The 20,878-nt window shown below is 36.6% G+C and overlaps 1 protein-coding gene across 1 annotated transcript in view; it reads left to right on the top strand.

Moving 5' to 3' along the window:
- The first annotated feature begins 278 nt into the window (after positions 1-278).
- The window catches only part of RpS17 (ribosomal protein S17), a 54,631-nt gene continuing 34,031 nt past the window's right edge, over positions 279-20,878 (top strand). The window contains exon 1 of the mRNA XM_090403690.1: positions 279-328. Coding sequence (XP_090259816.1) covers positions 326-328 — 3 coding nt within the window. The 5' untranslated portion in view covers positions 279-325. The remainder of the gene's footprint in view (positions 329-20,878) is intronic.

Below are 20,878 nucleotides of genomic sequence, written 5' to 3' on the forward strand. Positions count from 1 at the left end.
CACATCCTGCATTGGTCTTAAGAATATCATCAGTATCAATCCTGTAAAATCCCTTTAACAATTTAAATTCCTCTATCATATCTCCTCTCCTACGTCTATCAGCTAGTTTTTGGAGCCCACAGATCATCAATCTATCCTCATAGGGAACATCCCACAGACCTGCAAGAATCTTTGTAACCCGCCTCTGAATCCTCTCTACCACTTCCGCATCACCAAGAAATCCTGGCGACCAGATCTGTGCACAATATTAAAGTTAGATGTTTGGTTCTTTATTCTAGGTGTCGCTTGTGAGCTGAACTCTGTGTTCTGAAATCTTAGCCGAAAAATGGTAAGTTTATGAATTTGTTTCGAATAATTAATCTTGTGGAATCGTAAATAAAGAAGTAAATAATAATTGTTTGGTAGTTGTGAAAGATATTTGCAAGTTGCGCATTTTACTTGTGCCGGTATATTTTATTTGTTTTTATAAGTGTATATTTCTGAAATTTGTCATTATTAGATTACAGACTGAAATTTGTCATTATTAGATTACAGAGTTTACATGCTTCATTTGATATAAAATTTTTTTGTTTGAAATCCTGACTAAAGCCAAATACTGGAGTTTCAGTGAAACTTTACAAAGTACTTCGGTTTATAGTTTAGTGTCAGGTTAATAGTCTATCAGTAATATGGTTGGCCGTAAGAACACATGTAGTTTTACAGGTGTAATACAGTAATAACTTTGGTTGTAATTCCATCAAGTCAGTCCAAGTGTGTGTGTAGACCGAAGTTTGCACTGAAACATTAACATTAGTAGGCTGTGTGGAGCAGTTGATCTGGTAGCCTGGTTATTTGCATAATCCATGGCAGTATACATATCCAAAATTGTAATGTGTATTAGCGTGCAGGCAGTTTGATGTGAAGTCAATTGCTTCTGTATACAAGTAACTTAGTTTGTTCAACAAGCCAAGTGCAAACTTTTTTCACAAAGGATATAAGCATGAATATAATTTCAGAATGGACAGAATATATATAAATTCTCTATATAGAAAAAACTAAGCATATATATATATAAATGGGAATATAGTTTCAGAATGGAGGAAATCATCACAAACATATAGTTATTGAGAAATACAACTTGACTTTACTAGCTGAAGGAGAATAAAAAAAGTACTCACTCTTAGTGTCTATCTGATTTATATAAATATCTCATGTTTTAAAAACAGGAAAAAAATTAATGACAAAACAGAAGTAGTCTTCAGCTTGCTGCATGTACCGACTTCTTTCATTCCTTTCTATGTTGAGCTCTTTCATTCCAGTCCTAGATTCACATCTCAGTGTTTTTGGATATTGCCCTCCCAGTACATCTGCAGTCTATCTGGAGGTTGCTTTCCATCAGGTTTCATCTTGAATGTTTGTTTGGCAATTCTTTTCGCATGTCCAAGCTTCTCATTCTACAAGCTCTCTGCTAGAAGTGGGAATCAGTAGGTTTCATATACTTCTCGATTGCCTTCTTCTCCATACACCTGTTGTCATCTCTCTTACATATAGACTTTTTTTGAGGACTTTATTCTCAAAAATCTGCAATGCTTTTGTGTCTTAGTCTGTTATGCTCCGCATTTCTGCTCTATATAAATATATTTCTGTTTTATCTTTGCTTGATAGCATTTTGAAAGATAGTAAATGATTTAGTGACTGATAAGATCTATTGGAAGCATGTATTCTAGCTTTTATTGCTCTACTAGTTTTATTATCTCAAGTAATTAATGTTCCAAGATATTTGAAGGAAGTGACACTTTTGAATTTCAGGTTATCAATGGTAAACTGTCATTTTCTCCCTGATTGTATCTGCATGTATTTAATTATTCAGTTTTATCCTGGTTGATTTGTAATCCTAGTTTTTCAGCAGCAGTTCTGAGTTTTCTAAATGTTGTTCTAATATCTTGAGCATTTTCTCCAAGGCATATATTATCTGCCTATCCTAATATTACTTTGTTTTGCTTGTGTTATCATTTATAGTTTCTCAAATACATTGTTTTAATGCTAAATTAAAAAAAGGATGGGTGAAAGGGCATCTCTTGGCCTCAATCTTGTCTTAATATCAAAAGGTTCTGATCTAATTCCATTAGTCAACATCATGCTTTAGTTGAATGATGCAAATTTTGATTAAATGTATTATCTTATGAGATATTCCTAGTTCATCTAATACTCTCCAAAGGCCTTCTCTATGAATGTTGTCATTCATAATAACCAGCAGATTATCTTCTCCCCCCCCCTAGTCTATTTCTTTGGAATCCTTGATATTCACCTATATTTTCTTCAGCATAAGGTAAGATTCTTTTTAGTATTATATTAGATAAACTTTTATAAACCTGCTGATAGCGAATTTTGGAATTTTCACATTTTTGTTTCCCTTTTTATATACTGGAATGATTGATTCTTTCCCTTTTTACCATATTAAATTTACCAGTTTATGTATATGAGTGGCTAATTCACTTCCTACATATTTGATGAGTTTAACCACTATTTCATCAGTACCTGGTGCCTGTCTTTGATTTGCTTAATACTTCTTCAGCTAGTGAAGATTTAAATATTTCTGGGTGACAATTATAAGTATTCTGTTTAAAAGACCAGCAGGTTCGTCACAATTTAGGAGTTTGTTCAAGTTCCCTCTCTCTCTCCATATGTGCCTGTTTTTGTTTTTTTAATTTCATAGAAAAAAAATCTAGGGCTATATACTGTAAATGATTGCTGGATTTCTTCAATCTGTTTTAGTAAAAAAATTTTTTTTCTATTGTCTGATTATTTTATTAGCTTCCTTACTGCTCTCATTGTATCTCTGAGCAGAATGAATATCAGTCTGGTTATTAAGCCAAATGCCTCTTTTTTTTTTTTTCTTTACTGCCAGTTTACATTCTTCATAAAATCGTTTTTTACACTGCATTTTACTTTGGATTCTAATTGAGTTTTCTGCTAAAAGTTTTCTTGGAAGAACAAAATAACCAGAATACTCTGGTTGTTTTCCTTGGGAGAACAAAATCTTCAAACATATAGAGGGAATTACCATGGGTTCCCCCCCTCTCAACCCCAATTTTTACATGGAAAATTTTGAAAAAGATTCATAGACCCTTCTCCTCTAAAGCCTTATATCTGGCTAAGATATGTAGATGATGTGTTCTCTATTTGGCCTCATGGCCTAGACACATTAGATTCCTTCCTCAGTCACCTCAATAGTCTACATCCAAGAATCCAGTTTACGATGGAAAAGGAAAATAACAATAGTTTTCCCTTCCTGGACACCTTAGTAACACACCTTCCTAATGGTAACCTTTCTTTCTCTGTATATAGAAAACTTATACAGGCAGATACATTCACAAACTCTGTCACCCCTCTCAGCAATATGGCATTATTAAAACTAACCAATTGAGCCAACAATCTTTGTTCAAGTGCAACTGCCCTTTCAACTGAACTCGCACACATACACAACACCTTCCTTTCCAATGGCTACAATGACTACAGGTTTAAAAAAATAATCAAATCTTTCCCATTCCCCAACCACCTCTTCAGAAGGATTACAGAAATGCCATCATCATTCCTTACATCTGTGGTACATCAGAAAAAATAGCCAGATCATTAAAAAAGTACAACCTCCATACAGCTTTTAAGCCCTACTGTAAACTTGCTACCCTTATCTGTTCCACTAAAGACCAGCTCCCTCCTCTCTTGGTGCCTGGAGTATATAGAGTACCTTGTGCCTGTAAACTGACTTACTTTGGAGAGACAGGCAGGTCAGCATCCATCCGGTTAGAAGAACACGTCTTACATCTGCAATCACGATTATGGTCAATCTGACCTTGCAGACGATGTTTTGGATACAACCCACAGGATCTCAAAAAAAAAAAACGACCATGCTCCACCATAGTAAATTCAAAAGAGAAAGACTGTTTTTTGAATCTGCATCGGCACTCAGGAATCAACCTAATTTAAACAAATACGGTTGCATTAAACTTCCCAAAATTTGGGAAACATTAATTATTAGAGATTCCTCTTTACATCCTAGACCACCTGCAAATGCCCATAGAGGGCGCACCACCTAGATAGGACTTTAGTTTCACTCACTACTGTATTGCTTTTGTATGTGTGTGTGTTGTTACAAAAAGTTTTTTGTAATTCCTGAAGATGTCTGTGACAGACGAAATATTGAAAGTATTAAAATTATTTTTAATCCTCTATTTAATTTTTAATATAATTTTTAATCTTCTATATAATGCCCTAAAATATATATACCCCTTTTTTTTGAGTAATAATAGTCAACATATTTAAAATAAGGGACACTCCTAAACAAAAACAGGCTATAATAGCCATTATTATAATAATTTTTAATCCTTTCTCAGTGCTGATAATTATTCCATTAAACCTCCAACATGAATTCTGCACAGCATTTTTAAGCCTCAACACTCAGCTTGTGCTCTTAGAGAATACAGAGAAAAATGTAAGAAACTGAAGCACTGTAAAATTAGCTAAATAAGCATCATGGGAAGAATTTGGTAAGAACATAGAAAATAAATATCGGTAGTTAGAAATGGCAGGATATTCTGGAGGCTGTTGAAAAAGCTCAAATTGAGAAATGAGTGTTGTAAATTTAATTAGAGATGATAAAGGTGACATGAAAACTAGAGAAAAACATATCCTTAAAGTGTGGAGTAATTAATTTGAAAAATTGCTAAATGAAACAATCACTGACAGCATGACTGCAGAAACTCCCAACAGGAATGCAGTCAAGAATACATATAAACACTTTAAAAGTAAAAAAAAAGTCATAAAAAACAAATGTGGAAAGGCAGCTGGTGTAGAGGAAATTTTGCTAAAAATGCTCAAATATGGAGGTATACACGTTTTATAGTAGCAGCATTGCATAATTCAGATTGCCTGGTCAGAAAGTCGAATTCCAGAGGATTAGACCAAAACTTATAGTATAAATCTATAAAGGGGGAAACAAAACTGAATGTGAGCATTACAGAGGTATTTCCCTACTGAATGTTCCTGGTAGGGGTGCTTAAGGGTCAAAGCTGTATAATTGAGAGGAGACCTCCACATAGCCTTTAAAGGAATGTGGAGAACCGACCAGGGCTTCTGTACTTAAGGTCAAATCCTCACCTTCTCGTTGTGTGCCCTGTTGGGTGTCTACTTTGATACTGAACGAACAAGGATGGGCTGGCAATTTGGGATTTAGCCGACCAAATTGTATTCTTATTGGTTAAACCAAAATAAAAAATAATGGTACAACATGACAAAATTTCATGCTGTCTGGGTCGTTGCCTGGTTACACAAGGCCCCCCCCCATTGTTTTTGCCAGGGAAGCAGGGTGAACAGCGAAAAGTCAGCTACTGGAACAAATCTGAAAACACCCCCAACTCAACATCACCAGAGTTAAAGATGGGTACTATCAACATAAGACCCTGAATGGCAAAGAAATGGAGCTAGCAGAGGAATTAGATAAGTAGCAGATCGACATAATAGGGGTGACTGAAACAAAAAATACTAAAACTGGTGAGATCTTTGAGTAATAAATACAAAATGTTATATTCAGGCAATGACAATCAAGGAAAAGAAGGAGTTGCCATAGTATTCAACACAAAATACGAGGCTATTCTTCTTGAATGACAGTCAGTATCAAGTAGAGTAATGTGGGCAAATATGAGAATGGGGAACTGGACAATGAGACTTATTTGTGCCTATGGTCCCACAGAAGGTTCTACTAAGGTAGAAGTGGAGGAATTTTTTGAGGCTTTAGAAAAAGGAAAAGTTGGTCCTTGTTGGGAATCTAAATAGCAGAGTAGGAAATGATTATGAGACATACAAAAATATTTTGGGAAAATTTGGAGAAAAGAACAAAGCTAATAATAATGGCAAATATTTGTTGGATTGCTGCTCAGGGCATGGACTGGTTATTACTAACACCATGTTCCAACATAAAAATGTGCACAAATTTACATGGAGAGAAGAGGCAAGGAATAAGAAAAGTCTCATCGACTATGATATTGTTGATAGTGATGTTTTCTCCCTGGTGCAGGACACCAGAGTGTACAGAGGATTTGAAATTGGAAGTGATCACTATTTAGTCTTGATCAGGATAAAATTGAATTTCATATTGAAAAGAAAAGTTATGGGGTGCTTAAGGGTCAAAGCTGTATAACTGAGAGGAGACCTCCACATAGCCTTTAAAGGAATGCGGAGAACCGACCAGGGCTTCTGACCTAATGTCCAATCCTCACCTTCTAGTGGTGCACCCTGTTAGGTATCTACTTGGGTACTGAACGGACAAGGATGGGCTGGCAATTTGGGATTTAGCCGACCAAATTGTATTCTTACTGGTTAAACCAAAATATAGAATGATGGTACAACATGACAAAATTTCATGCCGGCTGGGGCGTCGCCCGGTTAAACAAGGTAGCCCGTTGTTTTCGCCAGGGAACTAGGGCGAACAGCGAAAAGTCAGCTACTGGAACAAATCTGAAAAGAAACCCCAACTCAACATCACCAGAGTTAAAGATCGGTACTATCAACGTAAGAAGCCTGAATGGCAAAGAAATGGAGCTAGCTGAGGAACTAGATAAGTACCAGATCGACATAATAGGGGTGACTGAAACAAAAAAGACCAAAACTGGTGAGATCTTTCTGAGCAATAAATACAAAATGTTATATTCAGGCAATGACAATCAAAGAAAAGAAGGAGTAGCCATAGTATTCAACACAAAATACGAGGCTAATCTTCTTGAATGGCAGTCAGTATCAAGTAGAGTAATGTGGGCAAATATGAGAATGGGGAACTGGACAATGAGACTTATTTGTGCCTATGGTCCCACAGAAGGTTCTACTAAGGTAGAAGTGGAGGAATTTTTTTAATGTTTTAGAGAAAGCATCTGACACAATGAAAAAGGAAAAGTTGGTCCTTGTTGGGGATCTAAATAGCAGAGTAGGAAATGATTGTCAGACATACAAAAATATTTTGGGAAAATTTGGAGAAAAGAGCAAAGGTAATAATAATGGCAAATATCTGTTGGATTTCTGCTCAGGACATGGACTGGTTATTACTAACACCATGTTCCAACATAAAAATGTGCACAAATTCACATGGAGAGAAGAGGCTAGGAATAAGAAAAGTCTCATTGACTATGTTATTGTTGATAGTGATGTTTTCTCCATGGTGCAAGACACCAGAGTGTACAGAGGATTTGAAATTGGAAGTGATCACCACTTAGTCTTGAGCAGGATAAAATTGAATTTCATATTGAAAAGAATAACATGTAAGAAAGTTTTAAAGCGAATAAAAGTTGAGCAGCTCTCAGATGTGAGCTGTAGACTAAAATACACAAAGATTATTGAAGGAAAAATGAAAGAGTTTGAGAACAGGAATCGAACCTTGGAGATTCAGTGGCAAACTCTGAAGAAAACATTGATTGATTCTGCCAGAGAGGCATGTGGTGAGGTTGTTTGTAAGGATAAAAAAATCAGAACTCCCTGGTGGACACAGGAGGTTAAAGAGGCAGTGAAGGAAAAGAAGAAAGCATACCAAAAGTTCCTATCAAAGCTTGTGCTCTTAGAGAATATAGAGACAAATGCAAGAATGCTAAACACTCTGTAAAACTAGCTAAACAAAAGTCATGGGAGGACTTTGGCAAGAATATATATCAAGAAGGTAGCAAAATATTCTGGAGGTTGTTGAAGAAGCTTAAGAATGGAGGAAAGAGTGCTATAAAAGGAATTAGTGATGATAAAGGTGACATGAAAACGGGAGAAAAAGATATCCTTGAAGTATGGAGTAATTACTTTGAAAAACTGCTAAATGAAACAAGCAGTGATGACAGCACAGTGGTAAAAAACACTGACCAGGCAAGCAGTCAGGAATACATATCCATACTTGAAGTAGAAAAAGCCATCAAAGGCTTGAAATGTGGAAAGGCAGCAGGAGTAGATGATATTTGACCAGAAATGCTGACGTATGGTGGTATAAAAGTCTTACAGTGGCTGCACTACATAGTTCAGAAAGACTGGACAGAGGGACGAATTCCCGATGATTGGAGCAGAGCTCTCATAGTACCCATATATAAAAAGGGAAATAAAACTGCATGTGAGAATTACAGAGGTATTTCCCTACTGAGTGTTCCTGGCAAGATCTATGCAAGTATACTTTAGAAATGGTTGAGAAGAATTGTGGAAGAAAAGCTTGGTGAAGAACAAGCTGGATTCAGGCCAAATAGAGGCTGTCAGGATCAGATCTTCACTTTACGACAAATAGTCGAGAAAGCATGGGAATATAACAAAGATCTGTATTTAAGTTTTGTCGATCTGGAAAAGGCATATGACAAGGTGCCAAGAGAGAAGCTATTCAATACGCTGCAGTTATATGGTGTCAATGGGACATTATATCAAGCAATACTTAGTCTTTATTTGAGTTGTAAGTCAGCAGTTAGAATTGAAGGAAGTACAGGAAGATGGTTTAATGTTAAATCTGGGGTGAGACAAGGATGTACATTATCCCCTCTGTTATTCATTATCTATATGGATCACATTATGAAGGAAAGTGGTATTAAACATGATATCAAAATTGGAGATGTTAATGTCAGTCCATTGCTTTATGCGGATGATGTTATACTTCTAAATAAATCCGCTACAAGTCTGCAAGATTCTCTGACTAAATTGAATAGCTATTGTAATAGATATGGTATGAAGGTCAGCAATAAAAAGACAAAGACAATGAAAATAGGTAGAATCATTGAAAATGTCAACTGTGTTGTGAATGGAGAACCTGTGGAACAAGTAAAACATTTCAGCTATTTAGGCACGATTTTTACTGAAGATGGTAAATTAAATATAGAAATAGACAACAGAATTAGCAAAGCTGTTATGGTGGGAAGTCAATTGAATAAATTCATATGGAATAAGAGAGAAATTAGTCGGAACACTAAATTAGCTGTATACAAGACAGTGTTCAAGCCAGTTTTAACTTATGGATGTGAGAGCTGGTTCAGAAGTAAAACACTTGACCAAAGACTAGAGACTTCAGATATGAGAGTCCTGAGAAAGATTATAGGCGTGAACAGATGACATCAATGGCAGTATCATATTAAAAACGAGGATATTATTAAAGAACTTGACATTGCCAGCATCCAAGAATGCGTTAGCAGAGCTAATCTCAGGTGGTATGGTCACCTAAACAGAATGGGCGAGGAAAGATTAGCAAAACAAGTGTTCTCTGCCAGGTTGGCAGGAAAACGACCGAGAGGAAGACCAAGATATAGGTGGATTGATACGGTACAAAGTGCTTTAGACGATAGAAATATAAGATCTGATAATATTGGAGTGTTGACAAGTAACAGACTGATTTGGAGGAAAATTGTAGATAGGAAATTAATAATGATGTAATTTTTTTCATGTAGTACTATCATATCCTGTACACCCCTTGAGGGTACATGGCAGGAATTTGATGATGATGAAGAAAAGGTATACTGGCACGGGTCTTGCATGAAGCGGCTAATGAATTATCAGTGCCCTTGACCATGTTGTTTAATCTGAGTCTCGGGTCTGGCTTAGTCCCAAAGGCGTGGAAAGAGGGGGAAAATAGTTTCACTGCATAAAGGAGGATCCAAGACTATGGTTGCAAATTACCGACCATTCAGCATATCAGGAGTCGTTGTCAAGGTCTTGGAGAAAGTAGTCAAGGGAAAAATACAGGAATGGATTGATGAAAATGAGATACTGTACAGAGGACAGCATGGCTTTGTGAAGGGTAGATCATGCCTCAGTAACTTGCTCAAGTTTTATAACAAGGTGACGGCTGAACTGGATTAGGGAAATGGGTTTACAGTGATACTGCTGGACCTGGCAAAGGCGTTTGATAGGATACCACATGGAATTCTAATCCGTAAACTACAACATATGGGAATGGATATAGGGTTGGTGAGATGGATAGCCGGGTGGTTGATGGCGAGATATCAAAGAGTAGTTTATTCAGGAGTAGAATCCAAAAGACGGCCTGTGACTAGTGGTGTGTCACAGGGTTCTGTTCTTGGACCACTGCTGTTTAATCGGTTCATTAACGATATAGGGAAGGGTCTAAGTGGGACAGTTCATTTGTTCGCTGATGATGCAAAGTTGGGTAGGGCGATAGTGAATGCAGAAGATGTCTAAGTCTTGAAAGATGACTTAGATAGAGTGGAGTTCTGGACTAAGGAGAATGGATGTCAATTTAATGTGACAAAATGTAAGGTTATGCATTTTGCAGTGAAAAGATTAGCAGCAGTATACCACATTGGTGGAACTGTACTCCAAGAGATTGATGAGGCCAGGGACTTGGGAGTGTTGGTGGATAGGGAGATGAAGTTTAGGGGGCACATTGCGAAAGTAGCTAAATCAGCTCATCAACTCACTTGGTTGTTGAAAAATACCTTGACGAGCAGAGACAAGCAAGTTATTGTACCTCTGTACCGAGCCCTGATAAGACCTCATCTCGACTACTGTGCCCAGATTTGGTCACCTCGGTTCCTTCTTGATGGGGAGGAGGTGTAGAGGATTCAGAGGTTGAAGATTTGTGGGTTGCAGAAACTAGTTGATAGGCGGAAAAGGGGAAATATGATTGAGACATTCAAATTGCTAAAAGGATTCTATAGGATTAATTCAGATGATATTTTTGAGATCAGGACTGGTGGTGGGAGAACTAGGAGACACCCATGGAAGCTGGGCAAGAGCGTGGTTAGCAGGGGTGTTAGAGCTGGGTTCTTTACTTTTAGAGTGGTAAATGAGTGGAATAAGCTGCCAGAGTCTGTTGTGGGTGCTATGACAATGAGCGAGTTCAAGGCAAGGTATGATAGATACTGTGAGAATGTTGAACAGTTGTGTGAACATGATGTTTAGGGCCTCCCTCGATGAGTCTAAGGACTCCTGGAGTAGCCCGTAATAATAATAATAATAACATGTAAGAAAGTTTTAAAGCGAATAAAAGTTGAGCAGCTCTCAGATGTGAACTGTAGACTAAAATACACAAACATGATTGAAGAAAAAATGTAAGAGTGTGAGAACAGGAATCAAACTTTGGAGATTCATTGGCAAGCCTTGAAGAAAGCCCTGATTGATTCAGCTAGAGAGGCATGTGGTGAAGTTGTCTGCAAGGAGGATAGAAAAATTAGAATTCCATGGTGGACACAGGAAGTTAAAGAGGCAGTGAAGGAAAAGAAGAAAGCCTATCAAAAGTTCCTGGCAAATAAGTCAGCTTGTGCTCTTAGAGAATACAGAAACGAATGCAAGAATGCTAAACACTGTGTAAAACTAGCTAAACAAAAGTCATGGGAGGACTTTGGCAACAATATAGAAAATAAATATCAAGAAGGTGGCAAAGTATTCTGGAGGTTGTTGAAGAAGCTTAGGAATGGAGGAAAGAGTGCTGTAAAAGGAGTTAGAGATGATAAAGGTGACATGAAAACGGGAGAAAAAAAATATCCTTGTAGTATGGAGTAATTACTTTGAAAAACTGCTAAATGAAACAAGCAGTGATGACAGCACAGTGGTTAAAAACACTGACCAGGCTTGCAGTCAGGAATATATATCCATGCTTGAAATGTGGAAAAGCAGCAGGAGTAGATGATATTTGACCAGAAATGCTAAAGTATGGTGGTATAAAAGTCTTACAGTGGCTGCACTGCGTTGTTCAGAATGCCTGGACAGAGGGACGAATTCCCAATGATTGGAGTAGAGCTCTCATAGTACCCATATCTAAAAAGGGAAATAAAACTGAATGTGAGAATTATAGAGGGTATTTCCTTACTGAGTGTTCTTGGCAAGATCTATGCAAGTATACTTGAGAAACGGTTGAGAAGAATTGTGACAGAAAAGCTTGGCGAAGAACAAGGTGGATTCAGGCCAAATAGAGGCTGTCAGGATCAGATCTTCACTTTACGACAAATAGTTGAGAAATCATGGGAATATAACAAAGATCTGTATTTAAGTTCTGTCGATTTGGAAAAGGCATATGACAAGGTGCCAAGAGAGAAGCTATTCGAAATGCTATAGTTATATGGTGTCAATGGGGCATTATATCAAGTAATACTTAGTCTTTATTTGAGTTGTAAGTCAGCAGTTAGAATTGAAAGAAGTACAGGAAGATGGTGTAATGTTAAATCTGGTGTGAGACAAGGATGTACATTATTCCCTCTGTTATTCATTATCTATATGGATCACATTATGAAGGAAAGTGGTATTAGACATGATATCAAAATTGGAGATGTTAATGTCAGCTCTTTGCTTTATGCGGATGATGTTATACTTCTAAATAAATCTGCTACAAGTCTGCAAGATTCTCTGACTAAATTGAATAACTTGTAATAGATATCATATGAAGGTCAGCAATAAAAAGACAAAGACAATGACATTTTCAACAATTCTGCGTATTTTCAATTGCATTATAAACGCAGAAGAACCTGTGGAACAAGTAAAACATTTCTGTTACTTTGTCACGATTTTTAATGAAGATGGTAAATTAAATATAGAAATAGACAACAGAATCAGCAAACTATTATGGTGGGAAATCTATTGAATAAATTCATATGGAATAAGAGAGAAATTAATCGGAACACTAAATTAGCTGTATACAAGACAGTGTTCAAACCAGTATTAACTTATGGATCTGAGAGCTGGGTGAGAAGTAAAACACATGACCAAAGACTAGGGACCGCAGATATGAGAGTCCTGAGAAAGATAATAGGTGTGAACAGATGGTATCAGTGGCAATATCATATTAAAAACGAGGATATTAAGAAAGAAGTTGACATTGTCAGCATCCAGGAATGCGTTAGCAGAATAATCTCAGGTGGTATGGTCACTTAAATAGAATGGGAGAGAAAAGATTAGCAAAACAAGTGTTCTCTGCCAGGTTGGTAGCAAAACAACCCAGAGGAAGACCAAGATATAGGTGAATTGATATAGTACAAAGTGCCTTAGACGATTGAAATATTAGATCTGATAATGTTGGTGTCTTGACAAGTCACAGACTGATATCCGGAATAAGGGAGAGGAATTAGTGGCGCAGATAGCATCAGCCTGCCAAAAATTATTGCGATCACTGAGGTGTGGTTGACAGAAGGAGATATAACAACATGAATAGAAGTCTCTGGGTATAGCATTTTTCGTCAGGATAGGAGGGAAAAGTGTGGTGGTGGGGTACTGCTTATGATAAGTGATGACCTATGTCCTCTAAGAGTGGAGGCTTTGGAAGGAAGTGAGACAAATGATTTTGAGAGCATATGGTGTGATGTAGAGGTAGGCAAGACAGGATATTTAGTGCGGTGTTGCTACAGACTCAGGAGCACAGAGGATGGGGACCAGGAGATGTTTAGACAGCTAAGTTTGGCAAGTGCAAGAAGAATGATTGTTATGGGAGATTTTAACTACAGTAGTATAAATTGGAGAGAGGAAGATGCATGTAGCAATAGGGGAATGGAATTTCTAGAATTCTTGAGGGTCAAATGTCTTAGGCAACATGTAACAGAGGGAAAAAGAGGTTCAAGAGTTTTGGATTTGATTATAGCATCAGAAGAGTTGATAATAACTGAGTTGACATCTCTCCTACCAGTTGGAGAGAGTGACCATATGATTTTGACTTGGAAAATGAATAGACATCAGGAGTATCAACGAGGCGGGAACTTATGTGGAATTATAATGCAGGTGATTATAATAGTCTTAGACGTCAACTTCGGGAAGTTTCATGGAGGGAGGAATTGGAAGGCAGGAATATCATTAGTGTATGGGAAATTGTGAAAGAATATTTGTTAGCAGCAATGGTGAGTTGTATACCACGAGTGAAGAAGAGGACACAATTTGGAGTAAAGTGGATGACAAACAATATTAAACAGGAATTGCATGTGAAAAAGAAGCTATGGAAGAGATATAAGGAGACAGGTGAAGAGAAGATAAAGGGGATCAGTACACTTATGTATATGGTATATCTTGTTGACAAATATAAAATTACATTTAAATTAGTTATCAATCACTGGATTAATGAAATCTTGTAACATATTGTGGTTTCCTCAGGCCAACATCATTAAATTAATTTGTGCTGATTTTCATTGACATCCCATTGTGATCACCAAAAAGTTACATTATTCAGTGTAAAATTGATTGTTGTATTATTAAATTGATTTTATTGATATTGGTTTGAAAGAAAAAAAAAACAATAGTGAGAAAAATGTTTATGCATTGTAACTCACCATAGAAATCAGCTGAGCAGGGGAAGCAGCAGTAGGACGTCAACTTGTCACCGAAACACTTATCGCATACACACTCCAAATTTATATATGCAAAGTATGTAATTTAATAAATAAAAATGTATGAATCTCTCAATTCTAAACACTAGTTCCAACACTAATTAATATTTTGAATTTAAAAATGCAGCACTTTAACGGCATCTATAAGTTATTGAAGAAGTTAAACTTAGTTTCTTTTGTTACAACTGAGTTTTTGAAGGTTTTAGTTAGGTTAGCGAGACTTTTGTTGCTGTTTTGTTGCATCTTCTTTCTGTTAGCTTATTAATTCTGGAATGAATTGAAGTGATAGTCAAATGGAGACACTCAGAAAGTTGCAGGTGGTTCCTCTGTTTTGTTTTAACCACAGTCATGGCAGAAAATGCATTTTCACAAAGATATGTGGTGGAAAAACAAAGAAGGAACCTCATTGCTGTTTCATGTAAATTTGGATATTCATTTTTCATTCTTATCCAGAATTTCGAATTACACAGAATGAAAAGTACTTTCCAATCCTTTGTCTGATGATAATTCAGTAAGTTGAAGTGTTTCTTCATGGGAAAGATTGTGTGAACCCCTTTGTGTTCAACAAAGGGGTTCACAATCCACGTATTTTTCCCATGAAGAAACCCTTCAATACTTTTAATATAATCTGAGTAACTGAAACATTTCATTATTTCTTTCTGCAATCATATTAAGCCAAGTTTGAGTTTCTTTTTGAATGATTCAATCTTGTTCCAAGCATTAAATATTGTTGTATCTGGACCTTGAAGTTTTAAATTCAACTCGTTTATTATTATTATAACGGTGTCTCCATGAAGTCAGAAGACTCATTGCATGAGACCCTACATTGACACACTAACCATTATTCACACAATACCTATTATACTTCTTAAATTCATTCACAGATGAAGCATTGCCAGAGGGGGTTGTGAATGAATTTAAGGAGAAGAATGTGCGCAATAGTCCAAATGCCTTATAAAGTGGAACAATAACTCCTTATCCCTGCTTTTCTGTGTGTTCTTCAAAACCATGTAATTTGACGTGATGTTTTGGCAACCTTTGCAATATGCCCTTTAAACTTCAGTTCTCTGTCCACAATAACTCCGAAGTCCATTGCTTCACCAACTTCTTGTAATTCAGTTCCATTAATATAGTAAACAGCATGTGATCTCATCCTCCCGAAGGGCATCACCTTACCCTTAGCCACGTTAAACTGACAGCCATTTACCTTAGCCCAATACCATCATCCTGCAAGATATCTACATCATCTGAATTGACTATTGCTCTTCCTAATTTTGCATCATCAGGAAACAGGTGGATATTTCCTTTCAAATTATTTCCAATATCATTAATGTACAAATTTAACAATAGAGGACTAAGCACTGAGACCTGAGGTACACCACTAGTCATCTGCCATCTTCTGGACCCAGGCCCTCCATAAACCACTCTTTGATATCTATCCACCAGCCACCCTCTAATCCAAATCACCAGCTTCAGATCCATACCCATTTGCTCTAATTTTTGCAACAGATTTCTATGTGGAATCCTGTCAAATGCCTTTGCAAAGTCCAGCAGTATCACTAAGAAAGGATTTCCTTTATCCAACTCCTGTTACTTTATTATAGAAAGTAAGCAATTTATTGAGGCAGGACCTACCCTTCACCAAATCATGTTGCCCCTTATAAAGTATCATATTGCTGTCCACCCAGTCCTGAATTCTAATTTTTTACCAATTTCTCCAAAACCTTAACACCACTCCAGATATATTGATTGGTCTATAATTTGCAACCTCTATCTTGGCGCCTCCTTTATTTTTTGGAATTATTTTCCACTCTATTGGAACTTTACCAGAACTGAGGCTTGAGGAGGTGCTAATTCTCTTGCACATTCTCGTAACACTTGGGCCGATATGCCATCTAACCCAATGGCAGTGTTAAGGTTTTGTAATATACTAAGCACCTCTATTTCATCTATCTCCAGACTCTCATTGGTCAATGATACATTCAGCAGTGCAATATCACAACCAAGATGATACACTTTTGCAAAATGATACCAAGTAACTCAACTATTTGATTTGCTTCTGTAATTTCCCTACAATCAACACTTTTTAAATGATCCTTCCATGTTTATTCTTCCTATCACTTGCCACATAGCGAAAGAACTCCTTAGGATTTCTTTTGGACTCATCAGCTAGCTTCCTCTCATAATTAGCTTTGGCTTTCCTTACCATACAGGTTACTCTCTTTGCCTGTACTGCTCATCTCCTTTTTCTTTATACTTCCACCACAACCTTTTCTTTATCTGCAACTCCTGCTTGATTATATTATTCATTCATCTTACTCTTACTTGTTTTCTCCTTCTGATGCTAGGAATACAGTCTGATAGAACTTTCTTTAAATATTCCTTGGCAATCTCCCACGCACCATCATCTGTCCCCTTTAAATTCTCATGCCATAGCACTCCTGAAAGCTGACTTCTCAGCTTGTCATAATCACCAGCCTTGTAATTCCACATAATACCCCTTCTTAACAGAATATTCAGCACATCTTACAGTCTCCCAGGTCAAGACCACTTGATCGCTTTCCCCAAGTGGAGAATGTAACTAAATTATTTATTGATATGTTCTCCAATGCTATGACGAGATCTAACACTCTTGAATCATGCTGTCATAATTATCTCTTAACAACTGTATAAACTCCATTTCCTTTGTTCCTTGTGACCATTCCTTCTCCCAGTCTGTCTCCAAAGTTAAAATCCCCCATAATAATTACTCGACCTTCACTCATCATGCTAATTTGCCAATACATACTATCTACATTCTCCCTCATTCCCCTTGGATTATCACAACAAGCGATTACATATATACATATGTAATCGGTTGTTGTCAATTTCTATATCCTTAATCTTTGATCCTGGATAACACGCTTTATTTACTCTACCATCCTTCACACCCCATTGATGCTCTTTGCCCCCACTGATGTTTGTTTTTGTCCCTGATCTTCTCTCACATTCTTTTGTATATCACTCAGCAGTCTCTGTGTATGTGTTTCTGCGCTGTTTATTCCATGCACACACCCACTTAATGCATTACTAAATAATCCATTATTCTCATTCCTTGTCATTCTTAATTCCCCCCACACCCCTTACTTTCTATTCCATAAAAAACATTAGAACATATTGGAACATTAGAACACATGCTTCTATCAGTTACATTGGGGTTTGGTTGTATAAAAAAAGGCATGTTTTCTATGAGATTGATGGCATCTAACTGTGAAGTCTTGATGATCACTTAAACTTGAGACATTACACAAACTAGATGTATCATCATATATTACACTGAAACTTCGGTGTTTATACGAGTCAATTAATACAGGCAAAACAGTTGACACCTTAGTAGATGTGAAATGGACTGCATAATCTTTCGTTTCTACCTTGACATCAGATTCAAGAGGTGATACCATAGACACACAGGACGATAAAGATGTTAAGTAATCTGGATTGACATCTCTACTAACCACAGAAGAAATGATTGACTCAGATGACATATCAAAACTAGAAAATAAAGGATTGATGTCGTCACTACCCATTGATTTTGATTGGCAGGTGAGAATTAACTGAAGCATCTGAAACTGAAAGGGACCATACACTGGTATGCACACATTCATCTGACAGTTGGCCTTCAGAAACCAGGTCAAGGCCACTTGAAAGTTGATTTAGATGACCATACTCATTAGGAAAGTCTGACTCCTTAACCTTTAATGATACCAAGTCATCTATAACACTGTCACTTGAGTTGTCAAATGTTTTTAAATATTTACCCAGTTTAATTGTACTAAGTAGGATTGAAACCAATGTTTCAAGATGCTTAACCTCTGACAACATTTGCCTTACACTATATCAGGCTTTTTATGTAAGAAAATATGCCAGTCTGGCTACCCATTTCTTATCATGGAAATAATGGGACAGTTCACTTTTCATATCAATTAAACACAGCTCAACTTCCTTTCAGAGTTCATATAACCTATTGAAAACTTTACCGTGGGACAGCCAATGAACTTCCGAGCAGAAAAGAAGATTTTGATGATCAGAGCCCATTTCATCGCACAATGTTTTTAACAGCCTTGTATTTAAAGCACTGTTTTTTATATAATTAATTTTAACAGATTGAGACAGGACTTAATTAAGCTCAGGTACCAATTTTTTGGAATCCAGGTTTTGCCTATGAATGTCAACACATTGCTACATTCATAGGCAAAACCTGTTAAAAAGTTATTGTGCACCGTATCCTTAATTTTAGTGACTATTCCTGAATTTCTCCCTAAGACCAGCAGCGCCATTAGTACAAACTCCAACACAAATTTTTCCATTTGAGACCTCTCTTCAGTGAAACCGTTTAAAACTGAAAATTTCACTGCTGGTATTGTGTGTAGATAATTCAGAAACATTTAAGTCTTCCTTCATGCCACTTGCATCGTGATCATATATCATATATACACAAGTAAAATGCTGTTGTTTTGAATATCTGTAGATTCGTCCAGGTGTAATGCAAACAATTTCGATTATTTTAATGAGTTGTGTTTTTGTATCTTTTGCCATATCAGATATCTGCCTTTCATCTGTATCATTCGACAATGGAATGTCTTTCATTTTACTTGCTGCAGACTGGCATAATACTTCAGCAACAATCAAAGAAGACTTAATTAATTCTTTGCCAATGGAATACGGTTCTATACATTTAGCTATCTGTAATGATGTTAAATAGGAGCTGTCAGAAGTGAAGCTTCAGTGGTCGAAGCTTGGGAAATAATTTTCTTTTCTATTGTGCATCTCTTTTGAGCATAAAGAATTCAGTGGGTTTGTTGACTAGATCGGAATGTTTTCTGTTAAGATCTCAGGTAAATAGCAATGGCTTCATAGCTTCATTTCTCAGAACAGTAGTACAAATTCCACATTGAGGTCTTGGAAATTGGTCAATGTGAGGGTATTGTATGAAACCAAATTTTAAATGGCTGTCCATGTACTTACGAGTGAATGCAGACTTTTTTCTTCTGTGTGCTGGTAGTTTTCCCCTCCTTTTATACATCCTGGAAATCACTCTGTAGGCGTGAGGTTGATGAATCACTATTTGTTGCATCACAAACACCTTCAATAAGAGATTTCTTAACCCTTTCAGTACCAGAAGGACTTATGAAGTAATACAAAGATTTTAGGTATTAAAATGACTTTATTAGGTATCTATTTAACATAAAATGTCATCATTATGTTGGGAAAAAATCGCAGGTTTTATAGAATTTCATGGGACACATGTCCCAATGGATGTAAAGGATTGCAAATAAATTAAAATTACTAACATTTATGTATTAGCTTCAATTACATTTTATTAAACATAACAGTACATAAATCAATAAAAACAACAATGGACGTAAAAAAAGATACACTGTAATCATAAATAAATAAAAATGAGCAAATAAAGCCTTTTAGTTATGGTATTCAGCAAAGCAATTTCTGTCATTTGTATAGCTTAGATGATCGTTACATGTAGTGCAAGTGTTATTAGTGCAATTTTCAATTTTACTTTTAGCATAGTTTACACGTCTTTTACGTGTATTCGCTTTTGCCATGGGATGCGAAGACATGTAACGTTTCAGAAATATACGTTTTGTACTTGTCACCATTGTATGTATGGCCCTCTTCCTCGGAGAGAAATCGCCAATAATAGATCGAGCTATGACCTGTCTGTACTTGAGGCAGAATAGTAAAGGGCCCACAGCACGTTTATTTTCGTGAAACTGTGTAAATGATATAGTCATTATTGACAGCTATATCCAGAAGATCAAAAAATGGAGGTAGTACTTTATCTTTGATTCATGATCGAATTCGTAGCACACCTTGCGCTCATCCATAAGGTCGACATTGACCGTGTTTTTGTTGTACTTTATGACAATTTCAGAGCACTTTATGTCAATCTTTTCGGCAGATCCTGCCTTTCACCTCTTTACAGTGGATGTAAGTATAGGAGATATAAAGTTTGTCAAAAGATGTACCGTCTTATTGTCCATCCACTTTACATACGATATGCCATCGAAACTTTCGGTATAAATATCTCCTCAATTCATGTGTATCTGATGGCACAGATTTCGGAAGACGCTTTCTGTTAGGACAAACAGTCCCACATGCCTCGGTGTGTTTCGGTTTTTCAACTCGTATTGCAGCATGGGTGAGTTAAAAAAGTTATCGAAGTACACTTCACAACCTAAGCCTTCGGTGGCTTTTGTAAGCTCCAGCACTACTGATTCACCTAACCCATGTTCAGTTTCTGATGATTTTTTCGCGTGTACAGATCGAATTCAAACAAATAGCCTGTTTTAGCATCAGTTTTGCACCACATTTTGAAACCCCATCTTATAGGTTTATTTCTGATATGCTGTTTTTCATAATAGTGTGCCCCTTGAATTTTATCATATGCTTATCAATGGATTGTGTTTTGGTGTTATTCATCACTTTTTGAAAAGAACTGTTCATATAATCCATTACAGGCCTGATTTTATATGCTCTGTCATAGTTAATCCTATTTCTATCTGGTTGGTCTTCATTGTTGCAAATGT

Source organism: Typopeltis vanoorti, chromosome 14 (genome assembly GCF_054136105.1).
Source record: "Typopeltis vanoorti isolate ZY-2024b chromosome 14, IOZ_Tvanoo_1.0, whole genome shotgun sequence".
NCBI lineage: Eukaryota > Metazoa > Arthropoda > Arachnida > Uropygi > Thelyphonidae > Typopeltis > Typopeltis vanoorti.